The sequence below is a fragment of the Haliotis rufescens genome, unplaced genomic scaffold (assembly GCF_023055435.1).
Source record: "Haliotis rufescens isolate VD_foot unplaced genomic scaffold, xgHalRufe1.0.p SCAF_14, whole genome shotgun sequence".
Taxonomy (NCBI): Eukaryota; Metazoa; Mollusca; class Gastropoda; order Lepetellida; family Haliotidae; genus Haliotis; species Haliotis rufescens.
This window is the reverse complement of record NW_025963824.1, coordinates 26676014-26691980: the sequence shown is the minus strand read 5'-3', so window position 1 is coordinate 26691980 and position 15967 is coordinate 26676014. Positions and strand designations below refer to the sequence as shown.

The 15967-nt window shown below is 47.7% G+C and overlaps 1 protein-coding gene across 1 annotated transcript; it reads left to right on the top strand.

The window, feature by feature from the left end:
• The first annotated feature begins 427 nt into the window (after nucleotides 1-427).
• Nucleotides 428-15148, top strand: LOC124131186 (mucin-19-like). Its single transcript, XM_048395451.1, has 4 exons — nucleotides 428-6713; nucleotides 6846-10730; nucleotides 12274-12527; nucleotides 13332-15148. The coding sequence occupies exons 1-4, from the start codon at nucleotides 428-430 to the stop codon at nucleotides 13638-13640; spliced, it is 10734 nt and encodes a 3577-aa protein (XP_048251408.1). The 3' UTR covers nucleotides 13641-15148.
• Nucleotides 15149-15967: the final 819 nt, after the last annotated feature.

Genomic DNA, 15967 nt, shown 5'->3' with positions numbered 1-15967 from the left:
AACGCAAACTGGTTTCACTTCAAATGCTGTAACCCTAGGCTCATCCGGTCCTACCACTATACTGACAGGTTCAACTCTTCATACCAGTTCCACAGAACAGTCTACAACCGATTCAATCCAGACAGGCCCGATTGGTTCAACCACAGGCCATGCGGTTTCGACAGGCCATGCCGGTTCAACACACCAATCGGGAACCGGATCCATCCAGACAGGCCAAATTGGTTCAACGACGGGCCATGCGGTTTCGACGGATCATACCGGTTCAACACACCAATCGGGAACCGGATCAATCCAGACAGGCACACTTGGAACAACGACAAACCACGCGGTTTCGACAGGTCAAACCGGTTCAACACACCAATCGGGAACCGGATCAATCCAGACAGGCACACTTGGAACAACGTCTGACTCGAACGTTGTTTACGCAATGTCCCCCAATACAAACGCAGTGCCGGATAAGACTAGCATTGTAAAGGACGTCTCTGGTTTCAATGCTGACAATGCGATCGATGCTGGAACCATGTACAAACCTGGAAACACGAAGACAGGTGTAGAATCTGTTGTGACTGATCTATCCGGCCAGAACCATGTTGTCTGGAGTCCAAATGACTGGCACGCATCCACCACCGGTGCCATTAGAGATTCACATGTCCACACCCTCACCCACTCTCACACACAGACCAATTCTGTGGAAACGGCACACAATACTGGCAATATATTTTCAACATCTGCAAGTATCCCTGTCCAGGTAGCACAGGCCCCCTTGCCATCACATTTAACCCACAATGAAGTCTCTTCAGACAAGTATGTTGTTGGTGGACAAGCATCCGCACCAAGTTCCACAGGCGGTTCGGTCACTGTTGTCGGTTCAGGCTCAACAACTGGGTCAAAATCTGCCTCAGCATCAACCTCTATCGGTGGTTCAAGCACAACACTCGCATCAAGCCTCACCACAGGTTCCGGCATAACAGCTGCGTCAGGCTCAACCGTCGGTTCTGTTACAACTGGGTCAAGTTCAACCACTTCCAATACTTCAAGCACCAGCAGCGGTTCAGGCTCTGCCAGCGGATCAAGTTCCACAACCGGTTCAAGCACGACCATAGGAACAGGTTCCACTAGCGGAACAGACTCTGCTAGCGGAACAAGCACGACCATCGGAACAAGCGCTACGAGCGGAACAGGCTCTACCAGCGGAACAAGCGCTACGAGCGGAACAGGCTCTACCAGCGGAACAAGCGCTACCAGCGGAACAGGCTCTACCAGCGGAACAGGCTCTACCAGCAGAACAGGCTCTACCAGCGGAACAAGCACGACCAGCGGAACAAGCACGACCATCGGAACAGGCTCTACTAGCGCATCAGGCTCTGTCAGTGGATCAAGTTCCACAACTGGATCAAGCTCTACTAACGGTTCAGGCACAACAATCGCAACCGGATCTAGTTCTACCATCGGAACAAGCGCTACCAGCGGCTCAGGCTCTACGATTGCATCAGGCTCTGTCAGTGGATCAAGCAATACGAGCGGTTCAGGCACAACAATCGCAACCGGATCTCATTCTACCATCGGAACAAGTTCGGCCAGCGGTTCAGGCTCTACGATCACATCAGGCTCTGTCAGTGGACCAAGTTCCACAACCGGATCCAGCTCTACCACCGGAACAGGCTCTGCTAGCGGATCAGGCTCTGTCAGTGGCTCAAGCAATACGAGCGGTTCAAGGTCAACTAGCGTAACAAGCACTACCAGCGGTTCAGCCTCGACAACCGGAACAGGCTCCACAATCGGCTCAAGCTCTACCATCGGAACTGGCTCTACCATCGGAACAGGCTCTACCAGCGGAACAAGCGCAACCAGCGGAACAAGCTCTACTAACGCGTCAGGCTCTGTCAGTGGTTCAAGCTCTACTAGCCGAACAAGCACCACCAGCGGTTCAGCCTCGACAACCGGATCAGGCTCCACAATCGGCTCAAGCTCTACCATCGGAACTGGCTCTACCATCGGAACAGGCTCTACCAGTGGAACAAGCGCAACCAGCGGAACAAGCTCTACTAACGCGTCAGGCTCTGTCAGTGGTTCAAGCTCTACTAGCGGAACAAGCACCACCAGCGGTTCAGCCTCGACAACCGGATCAGGCTCCACAATCGGCTCAAGCTCTACCATCGGAACTGGCTCTACCATCGGAACAGGCTCTACCAGCGGAACAGGCGCTACCAGCGGAACAAGCTCTACTAACGCATCAGGCTCTGTCAGTGGATCAAGCTCTACAAGCGGTTCAAGCACTACCAGCGGTTCAGCCTCGACAACCGGATCAGGCTCCACAACCGGATCAAGCTCCACCATAGGTTCAGGCTCCATCGCAGGTTCAGGCTTTACCAGCAATTCAGGCTCTGTCAGTGGATCAAGTTCCACAACTGGATCAAGCTCTACCAGCGGATTAGGGTCTTCCAGTCTTTCAGGCTCCACTAGCGGATCAAGCTCCACAACCGGGTCAGGCTCCACCACCGGTTTAGGTTCAATAAGCAGTTCAGGCAGTACAACCGGTTCAGGTTCTTTGAGCGGGACAAGCTCTACTGGTGGTTCAGGCACCATTAGCGGTTCAGGGTCCACAACTACTGGATCCAGTGCAAGCAACGTTCCACTAAACTCACCTTGGAGTAACCAAAACTCCGTTTTCGGGTTCATGCCTATTATCGCAGGACGTCACGACAACTCTGTTGCCTTAGCCTTATCCAACGAAATAAGCAACGCCCCCGTTCCAGACACACAGAGTGCTGCCAACACAAGAGTGGCCAATACAGTATCAGAACAAGGTTTTGCCCAACTGAATAGTATGACAAACCCAACACACTTTACAGTGTCAGGATCCGGAATGCCTTATGTACCCGTTGTCCCAACAGCAGACAGGTTATCCATGATGCCAAACGTCAATAAAGACCCTGCTTATAACCAGCAATCATTGCCTCCAGCAACATCTGCATCAAATCAGCGGACATCAATCCATTCAACTGCAAGTCAGATGACTTCCTCTTTCCAAACGGCACATGTGGGTGATTCTACAAATACAAACTCTGGGTCATCAACACATCTGGCTGAATCTGTACCAGCAAGTGCATCTACATCGCAGAGCGGTTCAGCGTCATCACAGAGTGGTTCAACGTCATCACAGAGTGGTTCAACGTCATCACAGAGTGGTATGACATCATCACAGAGTGGAACAGCGTTACCACAGAGTGGTATGACATCATCACAAAGTGGAACAGCGTCATCACAGAGTGGTATGACATCATCACAAAGTGGAACAGCGTCGTCACAGAGTGGTATGACATCATCACAAAGTGATGCATCATCACAGAATGGTATGACATCATCAGAAAGTGGAACAGCGTCATCACAGAGTGGTATGACATCATCACAAAGTGGAACAATGTCATCACAGAGTGGTATGACATCATCACAAAGTGGAACAGCGTCATCACAGATTGGTATGACATCATCACAAAGTGATGCATCATCACAGAATGGTATCACATCATCAGAAAGTGGAACAGCGTCATCACAGAGTGGTATGACATCATCACAAAGTGGAACAATGTCATCACAGAGTGGTATGACATCATCACAAAGTGGAACAGCGTCATCACAGAGTGGTATGACATCATCACAAAGTGGAACAATGTCATCACAGAGTGGTATGACATCATCACAAAGTGGAACAGCGTCATCACAGAGTGGAATGACATCATCACAGAGTGGAACAGCGTCATCACAGAGTGGTATGACATCATCACAAAGTGAAACAGCGTCATCACAGAGTGGTTCAACGTCATCACAGAATGGTTTAACGTCATCACAAAGTGGAGCAGCGTCATCACAGAGTGGTTCAACACCTTCATCTTCATCCTCAGTTGGAAGTAGCTTGAAGGAAACATCACAGAAGTTATCCCTGTCCAACACTGAACAATTTGTTTACGTGCAGCCATCAAAACCAGACAAAAACACCTATCTCAAAGACGTCTCCGGCGCCAATGCCGATAATGTAATCTTCCCAGGAATCGTCTCCAAGGACGTTAAGCCAGGACTGTATGACAAAACATCAATGGGGACATCCGCAGGTGTGGATACGTCAAGTTCAAATTCCCAAACAATAGCATCGCGTACCGACTTAAGCAAGTCAGGATCCAGTAGTTTCTTCACAGCAAACCAACCATCAACAGCTGCTGCTGCTTCCGATGCATCTAAGATCACCCAGACACCCACCTTTGAATCGGGCTCAGGACCTGTAACAGTAACACATAGAGCGATGGCAGGAAGCACTGCCAATGCTCCTCTACCTTCCGGCGAAATATCAGTAACAACGCATGCCACGGAAGGGACACCTGCCTTCACTTCACAATCTCAAGGTAGTCCAGAGGTAGTTTATGCATCCCCAAGTCATATTTCGAGTTTACTTCATTCAAGTGCAGCTTCTCTGCCACTGACTGATTCAACTGTTCATCCTTCTTTATCTACCGTGGCGCCAGGGCAAACAATAAACACTGCCACACAACCGGTTGTCACTGTCAGTGACGTCGCCGGATCGGCTGTCACTAGCAGTTATGACACAACCCAGTCAGCTGCAACAACCAACTATGCTGCCACACAGCCAGCTGCCACAGGCAGTTATGACGCCACGAAACAAGCTGCAACAGCCAACTATGCTGCCACACAACCAGGTGCCACAGGCAGTTATGACGCCACACAACAAGCTGCAACAGCCAACTATGCTGCCACACAACCAGCTGCCACAGGCAGTTATGACGCCACGCAACAAGCTGCAACAACCAACTATGTTGCCACGCAACAAGCTGCCACACACCCAGGTGCCACAGGCAGTTATGACGCCACGCAACAAGCTGCAACAACCAACTATGTTGCCACGCAACAAGCTGCCACACACCCAGGTGCCACAGGCAGTTATGACGCCACGAAACAAGCTGCAACAGCCAACTATGTTGCCACGCAACAAGCTGCCACACAACCAGCTGCCACAGGCAGTTATGACGCCACGCAACAAGCTGCCACACAACCAGCTGCCACAGGCAGTTATGACGCCACGCAACAAGCTGCAACAACCAACTATGTTGCCACGCAACATGCTGCCACACACCCAGGTGCCACAGGCAGTTATGACGCCACGAAACAAGCTGCAACAGCCAACTATGTTGCCACGCAACAAGCTGCCACACAACCAGCTGCCACAGGCAGTTATGACGCCACGCAACAAGCTGCAACAACCAACTATGTTGCCACGCAACAAGCTGCCACACAACCAGCTGCCACAGGCAGTTATGACGCCACGCAACAAGCTGCAACAACCAACTATGTTGCCACGCAACAAGCTGCCACACACCCAGGTGCCACAGGCAGTTATGACGCCACGAAACAAGCTGCAACAGCCAACTATGTTGCCACGCAACAAGCTGCCACACAACCAGCTGCCACAGGCAGTTATGACGCCACGCAACAAGCTGCAACAACCAACTATGTTGCCACGCAACAAGCTGCCACACAACCAACTGCCACACAACCAGCTGCCACAGGCAGTTATGACGCCACGAAACAAGCTGCAACAGCCAACTATGTTGCCACGCAACAAGCTGCCACACACCCAGGTGCCACAGGCAGTTATGACGCCACACAACAAGCTGCAACAACCAACTATGCTACCACGCAACAAGCTGCCACAGGCAGTTATGACGCCACACAACAAGCTGCAACAACCAACTATGTTGCCCCGCAACAAGCTGCCACAGGTAGTAATGACGCCACACAACAAGTTGCAACAACGAACTATGCTGCCACACAACCAGGTGCCACAGGCAGTTATGACGCCACACAACAAGCTGCAACAACCAACTATGTTGCCACACAACCAGGTGCCACAGGCAGTTATGACGCCACACAACAAGCTGCAACAACCAACTATGTTGCCACGCAACAAGCTGCCACACAACCAGGTGCCACAGGCAGTTATGACGCCACACAACAAGCTGCAACAACCACCTATGCTGCCACACAACCAGGTGCCACAGGCAGTTATGACGCCACGAAACAATCTTCAACAACGAACTATGCTGCCACACAACGAGGTGCCACAGGCAGTTATGACGCCCCACAACAAGCTGCAACAACCAACTATGTTGCCACGCAACAAGCTGCCACACAACCAGGTGCCACAGGCAGTTATGACGCCACACAACAAGCTGCAACAACGAACTATGCTGCCACACAACCAGGTGCCACCGGCAGTTATGACGCCACACAACAAGCTGCAACAACCAACTATGCTGCCACGCAACATGCTGCCACAGGCAGTTATGACGTCACACAACAAGCTGCAACAACCAACTATGTTGCCACAAAACCAGGTGCCACAGGCAGTAATGACGCCACACAACAAGCTGCAACAACCAATTATGTTGCCACGCAACAAGCTGCCACAGGTAGTAAGGACGCCACACAACAAGCTGCAACAGCCAACTATGTTGCCACGCAACAAGCTGCCACACAACCAGCTGCCACAGGCAGTTATGACGCCACGCAACAAGCTGCAACAACCAACTATGCTGCCACGCAACAAGCTGCCACACAACCAGCTGCCACAGGCAGTTATGACGCCACGCAACAAGCTGCAACAACCAACTATGTTGCCACGCAACAAGCTGCCACACAACCAGGTGCCACAGGCAGTTATGACGCCACACAACAAGCTGCAACAACCACCTATGCTGCCACACAACCAGGTGCCACAGGCAGTTATGACGCCACGAAACAATCTTCAACAACGAACTATGCTGCCACAGAACCAGGTGCCACAGGCAGTTATGACGCCACACAACAAGCTGCAACAACCAACTATGTTGCCACGCAACAAGCTGCCACACAACCAGGTGCCACAGGCAGTTATGACGCCACACAACAAGCTGCAACAACTAACTATGCTGCCACGCAACAAGCTGCCACAGGTAGTAATGACGTCACACAACAAGCTGCAACAACCAACTATGCTGCCACGCAACCAGGTGCCAAAGGCAGTTATGACGCCACGCAACAAGCTGCAACAACCAACTATGCTGCCACACAACCAGGTGTCACAGGCAGTTATGACGCCACACAACAAGCTGCAACAACCAACTATGTTGCCACACAACCAGGTGCCACAGGCAGTTATGACGCCACACAACAAGCTGCAACAACGAACTATGCTGCCATACAACCAGGTGTCACAGGCAGTTATGACGCCGTACAAAAAGCTGCAAGAACCAACTATGTTGCCACGCAACAAGCTGCCACACAACCAGGTGCCACAGGCAGTTATGACGCCACACAACAAGTTGCAACAACCAACTATGCTGCTACGCAACAAGCTGCCACAGGTAGTAAGGACGCCACACAACAAGCTGCAACAACGAACTATGCTGCCACAGAACCAGGTGCAACAGGCAGTTATGACGCCACACAACAAGCTGCAACAACCAACTATGTTGCCACGCAACAAGCTGCCACACAACAAGCTGCCACGCAACAAGCTGCGACAACGATCAATGCTGCCACACAACCAGCAGCTACAAACAGTAATGACGCCACAGGCCCCACCAGTTCTGTCTTGTCCGGGAATACCATTACGGGTGCAGCATCTCCAACTGGCTCCACCGCTTACTCTCTCTACATTCAGTCAACACGAGAGGGGACAGCCCACAGTGGGTCAAACACGCCAACAACTTTCGATGGAGTAAATAATGTTAATGCTGACACCATTAATATTGCTGCAATTAGTGGAGGCACGGTCTCAAACACACAAACAGCAAACGATTTTACTACAACAAATGGGGCCAGCTCAACTTCCACAGGCACTAACACACAGTCTGGTAATATAGAGTCCGCTTCGAAAGTTTCTGGAAAAGTCCCTATTGCTAGTTCGGCAGCTGTTCCCAACAACGTTGAATCTGTAAACTACCCAGGGGCTCCTGGTTCTAACGTGGAGTTTCCAGTTTCGAACACAATGAAGATTGTTCTTGATGCTAATGCTATTCCCTTCACTGGCCAGCAAGCAACACCAGGTTCAAACTCAGTCTTTAATATTGGCGTGACGGCTACCAGGGACACTACCTCTCCACCCGAAGCAGGTGCTTCAGCTAATAGTATGGATAATTCAGTCTCAGGAGTCAATTCTAACACACTGATAGGCTATGCTGGGCATGAGGGTTCTCTAACAAATACTATTGGAACATCATCTTCGGGAACCGCAAATAACAATTCTAGTTACACTGCGTCTGATGCTGTAGTCCTCGCAACCAATGTTGGTGCCACTGGAAGCTTAGCTCCAACGTCCGCACCTGGAACAGCTTCTACATCTGCATTGGCGGGTACTGCAGCTGCCGAACCTGAAACCACCCCTACTGCTGAGACTACACCTACTGTAGTAGTTACGGCAACCAATGTTGGCGGATCTGGAAGTGCAGGGCCAACTGCCGAACCTGAAACTGTTTCTACTGCAAGTGCCAAGACTACAGCTTCTGTGGCTGGTACGGCAACCCATGTTGGCGGATCTGGAAGTACAGGAACTGCCGAACCTGAAACCATTCCTACTGCTGAGTCTACACCTTCTGTAACAGTTACGGCAACCAATGTTGGCGGATCTGGAAGTGCAGGGCCAACTGCCGAACCTGAAACTGCTTCTACTGCTGAGACTACACCTTCTCTAGCAGCTACGGCAACCAATGTTGGCGGATCTGGAAGTACAGGACCAACTGCCGAACCTGAAACCACTCCTACTGCTGAGATAACACCTGCTGTAGCAGCTACGGCAACCAATGTTGGCGGATCTGGAAGTACAGGACCAACTGCCGAACCTGAAATTGCTTCTACTGCAAGTGTAAATATTACACCTTCTGTGGCAGCCACTGTAACTGCTCCTGGAAATACTGGTCCAACCTCCGCACCTGAAACTGCTGCATCCAACACGGGTAGCTACACCAACATTGTCCAGCGGACAGGAGCAACTGCGTCTATCCCGTCCAACACGGGAAGCTACATCAACACTGCCCAACAGACTGGAGCAACTGCGTCTATCCCGTCCAACACGGGAAGCTACATCAACACTGCCCAACAGACTGGAGCAACTGCGTCTATCCCGTCCAACACGGGAAGCTACGCCAACACTGCCCAACAGACCGGAGCAACTGCGTCTGTGCCGTCCAACACGGGAAGCTACGCCAACACTGCCCAACAGACTGGAGCAACTGCGTCTGTCCCGTCAAACACGGGAAGCTACACCAACACTGTCCAACAGACCGGGGCAACTGCGTCTGTGCCGTCAAACACGGGAAGCTACATCAACACTGCCAAACAAACTGGAGCAACTGTGTCTGTGCCGTCCAATACGGGAAGCTACGCCAACACTGCCCAACAGACTGGAGCAACTGCGTCCGTCCCGTCTAACACGGGAAGCTACATCAACACTGCCCAACAGACCGGGGCAACTGCGTCTATGCCGTCAAACACGGGAAGCTACATCAATACTGCCCAACAGACTGGAGCAACTGTGTCTGTCCCGTCCAACACGGGAAGCTACGCCAACACTGCCCAACAGACCAGGGCAACTGCGTCTGTCCCGTCCAACACGGGAAGCTACATCAACACTGCCCAACAGACCGGGGCAACTGCGTCTATGCCGTCAAACACGGGAAGGTACATCAATACTGCCCAACAGACTGGAGCAACTGTGTCTGTCCCGTCCAACACGGGAAGCTACGCCAACACTGCCCAACAGACCGGGGCAACTGCGTCTGTCCCGTCCAACACGGGAAGCTACATCAACACTGCCCAACAGACCAGGGCAACTGCGTCTATGCCGTCAAACACGGGAAGCTACACCAAAACTGTCCAACAGACCGGGGCAACTGCGTCTGTCCCGTCCAACTCGGGAAGCTACATCAACACTGCCCAACAGACCGGGGCAACTGCGTCTATGCCGTCAAACACGGGAAGCTACACCAACACTGTCAAACAGACCGGGGCAACTGCGTCTGTGCCGTCAAACACGGGAAGCTACATAAACACTGCCAAACAAACTGGAGCAACTGTGCCTTTGCCGTTCAACACGGGAAGCTACGCCAACATTGTCCAACAAACTGGAGCAACTGCGTCTGTGCCGTCCAACACGGGAAGCTACGCCAACACTGCCCAACAGAATGGAGCAACTGCGTCTGTCCCGTCAAACACGGGAAGCTACATCAACACTGTCCAACAAACTGGAGCAACTGTGTCTGTGCCGTCAAACACGGGAAGCTACTTCAACACTGCCCAACAGACCGGGGCAACTGCGTCTGTGCCGTCAAACACGGGAAGCTACATAAACACTGCCAAACAAACTGGAGCAACTGTGCCTTTGCCGTTCAACACGGGAAGCTACGCCAACATTGTCCAACAAACTGGAGCAACTGCGTCTGTGCCGTCCAACACGGGAAGCTACATCAACACTGCCCAACAGACTGGAGCATCTACCCAACAGTTTACAGCAAGCTATCCTAATCCTACCCAACGTGTCTCTCAGTCTGGAGTGACCGGTACACGTTATACCCAGTTCAACCACCAGTATGCAGGAAGTCAGTACCCATCCAGTCTTTCTCCAAGTGTCGGCCAGTACATGGCCCCCATTCGGCAGGACAGCCCTTCAGTGAGCCAACAGGGTGGTAAGTACTAAATGCGAGTGTCTCTGTTCGACAGTGGAATGCTACTTCATTCTTATTAATTGCGTAGTCATTGTAACAAAATGTACAACCGTAAAGCCAAACACAGCTTCAACAATTAGTATGGGACTACATATTCTGGGGGAGTCAGAAAATGATTTTCGTTTCTGCTTCAATTCTATTTAAAAAGACTTAACAGCGTATTTTTTTCAGATCATCCAACATTTCCAGCGAATAATTTTTCTTTTGAGTAAAACCTGAGGCAAATTTGTTTCTCGTATCTTTTTGGTACAAATAATTATTTTTAACAATCTTGGGCACAGTCTCTTACCTAACCAATTCTTTCTTTGTTTGTTGGTGGTTTAACGACGCACTCGGCAATATTCCAGCTTTATGACGGCGGTCTGTAAATAATCGAGTCTTGACCAGACAATCTAGTGAATTAAATCATCAGCATCTATCCACGCAATTGGAATCGATGACATTCATCGACAAGTCAGCGAGGCTGACCACCGATCCCGTTAGTCGCCTTTTACGACAAGCATAGTCGCCTTTTACGACAAGCATAGTCGCCTTTTACGACAAGCATAGTCGCCTTTTACGACAAGCATAGTCGCCTTTTACGGGAAGCATGGGTTGCTGAAGACCTATTTTACCCCGGATCTCCACAGGTCCATAAAGTTCTTTACAACAGAAGCTGAAATAATATTTACAGGATCAACACAATGAGAACCTAGACATTACTACCTCATCTTAATCTGACATTTAAACTTGAAAAAATTAAAACAACATACATTTCATATGAATTTGAGCAGTTTCTAGACAATTTCGCCATGAAATAATAAAAATAGAAATTTCGTCCAATCAGCAGCCAAATTCAAAGTGACATAATCAAATATTGATGAATACTCAATTGAAGTACAACCAAACAATGTGCAATGTGAGTTACTGTAAGACTACATGATACTGTGAATACCCACAGATAGTATCGTTAACCTACACAATACTGTGAATACTTTGTAGAATGTTACAGTTGATCATTGCCATACCGTAATACTCCACAAAATGTAACAGATAACCTACTGTATGACGTGAATACTCTGTAGAATGTTTCAATTAACTTACAAAAAAGTGAATATTCTGTAGAAGGGTAGTTAACCTTCACAATACGGTGAAAACCTTGTAGAATGTTACAGTTTACCATTGCCATACCGTATATACTCTACCAAATGTTACAGATAACCTACTCTATGACGTGAATACTCTTTAGAATGTTTCTATTAACTTACACAAAAAGTGAATATTCTATAGAAGGGTAGTTAACCTACACAAAACTGTGAATACCTTGTAGAATGTTACAGTTTACCATTGCAATACCGCAAAACTCCACAAAATGTTACAGAGAACCTACTGTATGACGTGAATACTCTGTAGAATGTTTCAATTAACTTACACAAAAAGTGAATATTCTAAAGAAGGATACATTTAACCTTCACAATACGGTGAATACCTTCAGCACAACGGTGATGCCATTCTGTCCCCACAGGTTCAGCGCCGTATCCAGCAGTCCAGCCGCTTCCTGTGTACAACGTCCATGCCCACCAGCCACAGCAGCTTCACCAGACCCATGACAGCCTTCTGGCGGCCACCATCAACAAGCTGATCAGTCTGTATCATCAGGTGATCTCCCTTGGGGGGTCGCGGGCTCAGCAGCTGCTCCAGTCACCTCTGGCTGACGTCATCAGCAGGAACATTCCGGTGCCTTTCACGACTACCCAAGCACCGACCACGACTACAGTCGTAAGTGTCCCTTCTTTTGTAAGCTTTATGGATGGGAGTTTCAGTTGTTGAGGGCGGTTGGGTAGCAAAGTGGTAAAAGCGTTCTCGGGTCATGCCGAAGTCCGGGGTACCGTTCTCCACATTCCCCATTGTTCATGACCAGTCCATTGGCCCAGTAGTGTAAATTTTAATATTTTACATTTTCATTGTTTTTCATTTTATTTACATCACTGGATTATCATGACATCATATAATAATAACTAAAAATAAAAACCAAATAATAAACCTAGCTCGACTTTCAGGGTAAGTTTTAAGTTATTTAAACTCTTGGAACAATGAACAACCGAAAATTCGACACATCCAGTTTGACATATCTGATTTGAAATAGCTAAAATTATTGTAAGAGTTTGATGCAACCGGACTAATCGACAAATCGGAGTTTGAATCTCTGGTCCAGAATCTATTCATTGTTCGATGTCAGCACCACATACTGCAATAGCGCTGATTGTGACACAAAACAACTCCAATGACCGATTTTGACAGAGTGAATTATGGTTTACGAGGGTGTTTTAAGAAGTTCTCTATCACACCCATGCGGGATGAACGTGTCTACGGTGCGACAGTGGAACCCACTGGATTGATCCAAAGTGTCCCGAGGCTACCGTCAACTTGATAAATTGGTATATCATACTTGATATATCAAAATTAATGTAACAATGTAGGTGCCACAGTTGTTTGTTGTGTCTTTATGACGTACGATAATGCCAACAGAAATTAAATATCTTCCCGATTGTGCTCTCAAAATAATGTGTTTTCGTCTTTCAGAATCCTTTAATCCCCAACTGTCCTCCCACAAGGAGGAACACATGGTGCCAGTCATCTTCTGGAGACCCTAGCCCGCCGGCAATTTACCCAGGGGAGAAATGGGAATTCCAAAATGCCACGGAGCTAAAGCAATACTGCGGTCATTCCTGTACAGGCAACAGGTGCGAGTTCACTATGTGCACTTGCTACTGTATAGATGACGCTACAAAGAATGTGCTGGAACCTGGAGAGATTTTGGACACGACTGAGATCCTTGAACATATCAACGCTGCCCAGCCCACCACAAAAGCTGCAACTGCAGCAGCTTGAGGGCATCGAGGGTAACCATTTCACTCAGACACGAATCACCATATGATTCAGACATGAATCATATACACAACATGAACATTAGTGTGCGGTTAATGCGCTAGCCTGGAGGATATTACATTGGCGTAAATTGTGTCTGGTAGATCGTTACACTGTAGGCGTTTGTTCGTAATGACACGAATGTCATACGCTTATGAACTTTGGAACACCTGTCATTAATGACATCAACGATGGAACTGATTGAATATGTGCTCTGTTGAATCAAAGTAGATATGAATCGTAGTGCCCATGAATCGATTATGTGTAGACAGTACTAATGTATGCAAAACCACTTATGTATGCAAAACAAAGCTACGGTACCTCCCTGCAAAATACATACAAATGCTATGTCCAATATTTTGGGGCTGAAATATGTGATGTTAAGAGTCCAAATATATACGATAGGAACAGGATTCAACAGAAGCATAGTCATCTCTATGACATAAAACATGTAAGGTGTGCCATAACAAATCATCGATATTTATGAATTGCAAAGGGAATATTTTACAATATACGTTGAGACTATGTACATTGTGTATTGTATACTTTAAAATCAACCTTACTTTGAAATATGTACAATAAATATACATAACAACGTGTGTGTAAAACTTATTTCTTTATGACAAAGATATTTGGAGGTAGTGGACATGTTATCAATTCGATTTTACTTTAATGTAATTTATTGCCATAATTAGATCGACGCGAGCAATAAAATTCTTTTTCTTAAAGTCAACTGCAGCGCCAACCCTACATTATAAAGTACGCATGGGTCTTCTTCACACGAGGCCAAGATTAACACATGTGGGCATCATCCATTTTAAACTACAACCTCTCACTACGTTTCCAATTCTGTTTCGATAATGGCAAACATACCTTTTCGTTCAGTGTATATACCAGCAAGGTAGTGTGTAAGTGAGAGTACAAAAGTTGGATACGAAACCAGAAGAGTGCTGTGGCATTCTGAACCATGTTGAGTAACATTGTCTTGCCAATCTCAATCTTACAACAAATAATAAATTTAAATATAATAATGATATTATTTTTAATAATGAGGAGTCTCAAAAAGCCCTTTACACCATTCCCGTGTTTCCTCTAAGCGTGCACTATTATTACCCCGGTTAATGGCTCAGTGTGCGCTCAATTTTCAATCTCAGCTCCCTTGGGAGTATACAACTGTCAACAAGGTCTCTGTGATTCATATATTCTCCTTAATAACTCACAGAACATAACGGTTCTAACATTGTTTGGATGCCGAAGCAAGGTTATAATTGTATATTTATGGCATAAGAGTGCTCAGGGCGCTAATAAGTAACTTAACACTAAATTGTTACAAGATTATTAGGAGGTGGCTGTCCTCCCTTGTGTATCGCATACATACATAAATGCCTTCTGATAGTTACGTCAGTCTTGTTTGTTTGTGGTTAAAGGTTGAAAGGGAATGAACTATGTGGCATGCGGACAGAATCCGGAGGCTAGTTTGAATTGGGGACTAAATTAAAAGAAGTGAGTAAGTTTTATTAATGCCTCTTTGAACAGAATTCCAGTTGAAGCACAGCTCAATGTGGGAGGAAAACCCTAGAAACCTAGAAACATAATCGGAGCAAACAGGGATTCGAACCCATGATCTTAAGTTTCTGGCGTGCCCAAGTGACACAACTCTACACAGCGACTGTGCCTATCTCTGAGAAAGAGTGAGTGAGTTAAAATTTAAGGTCGCATTGGCATTATTTCAGCCATATAGCGACCCCTGAGAAAAAAGATAAAGCGGATCTGAAGTGTCAAAAGTGTTTTGTTTGTTTGTGGTTAAACGCCCAACTCAACAATAGTCCAGCCATACGACAGCGGCCTGTTAATAATCGAATCTGGACCAGACAAATCAGGGGTTGATATAATGAGCAACGTTCCAAACTACCAAACCTGACACCGAACCACTACGTCTCCTCTACGACAAACATTGGTTACAATTCTATCTTGGAATAGAGCACCATAAGGGATCATGATTACCAATTATATATTAGAACAATTAGGGATTGACTCTCGCAAAAATATTTTGTATCTATGGATTACCTGCTCACAATGGGATTGTAAAGATGGGGACTTCACTTCTAGAACTCATCATTGTGTCAGCGTGTCGGACTAGTTTTCGCAAGCACTGGTATATTCCCACACTTCAGTGCTTTTGGTGTTTATGAGATAGACGTTTCAAACCATTTCCCCCTCTACTGTACTATTGAGTTTAAGAAAGATATTTCTGAGGAATCTGACCCTCCTGTATGCATGAATAACCAATG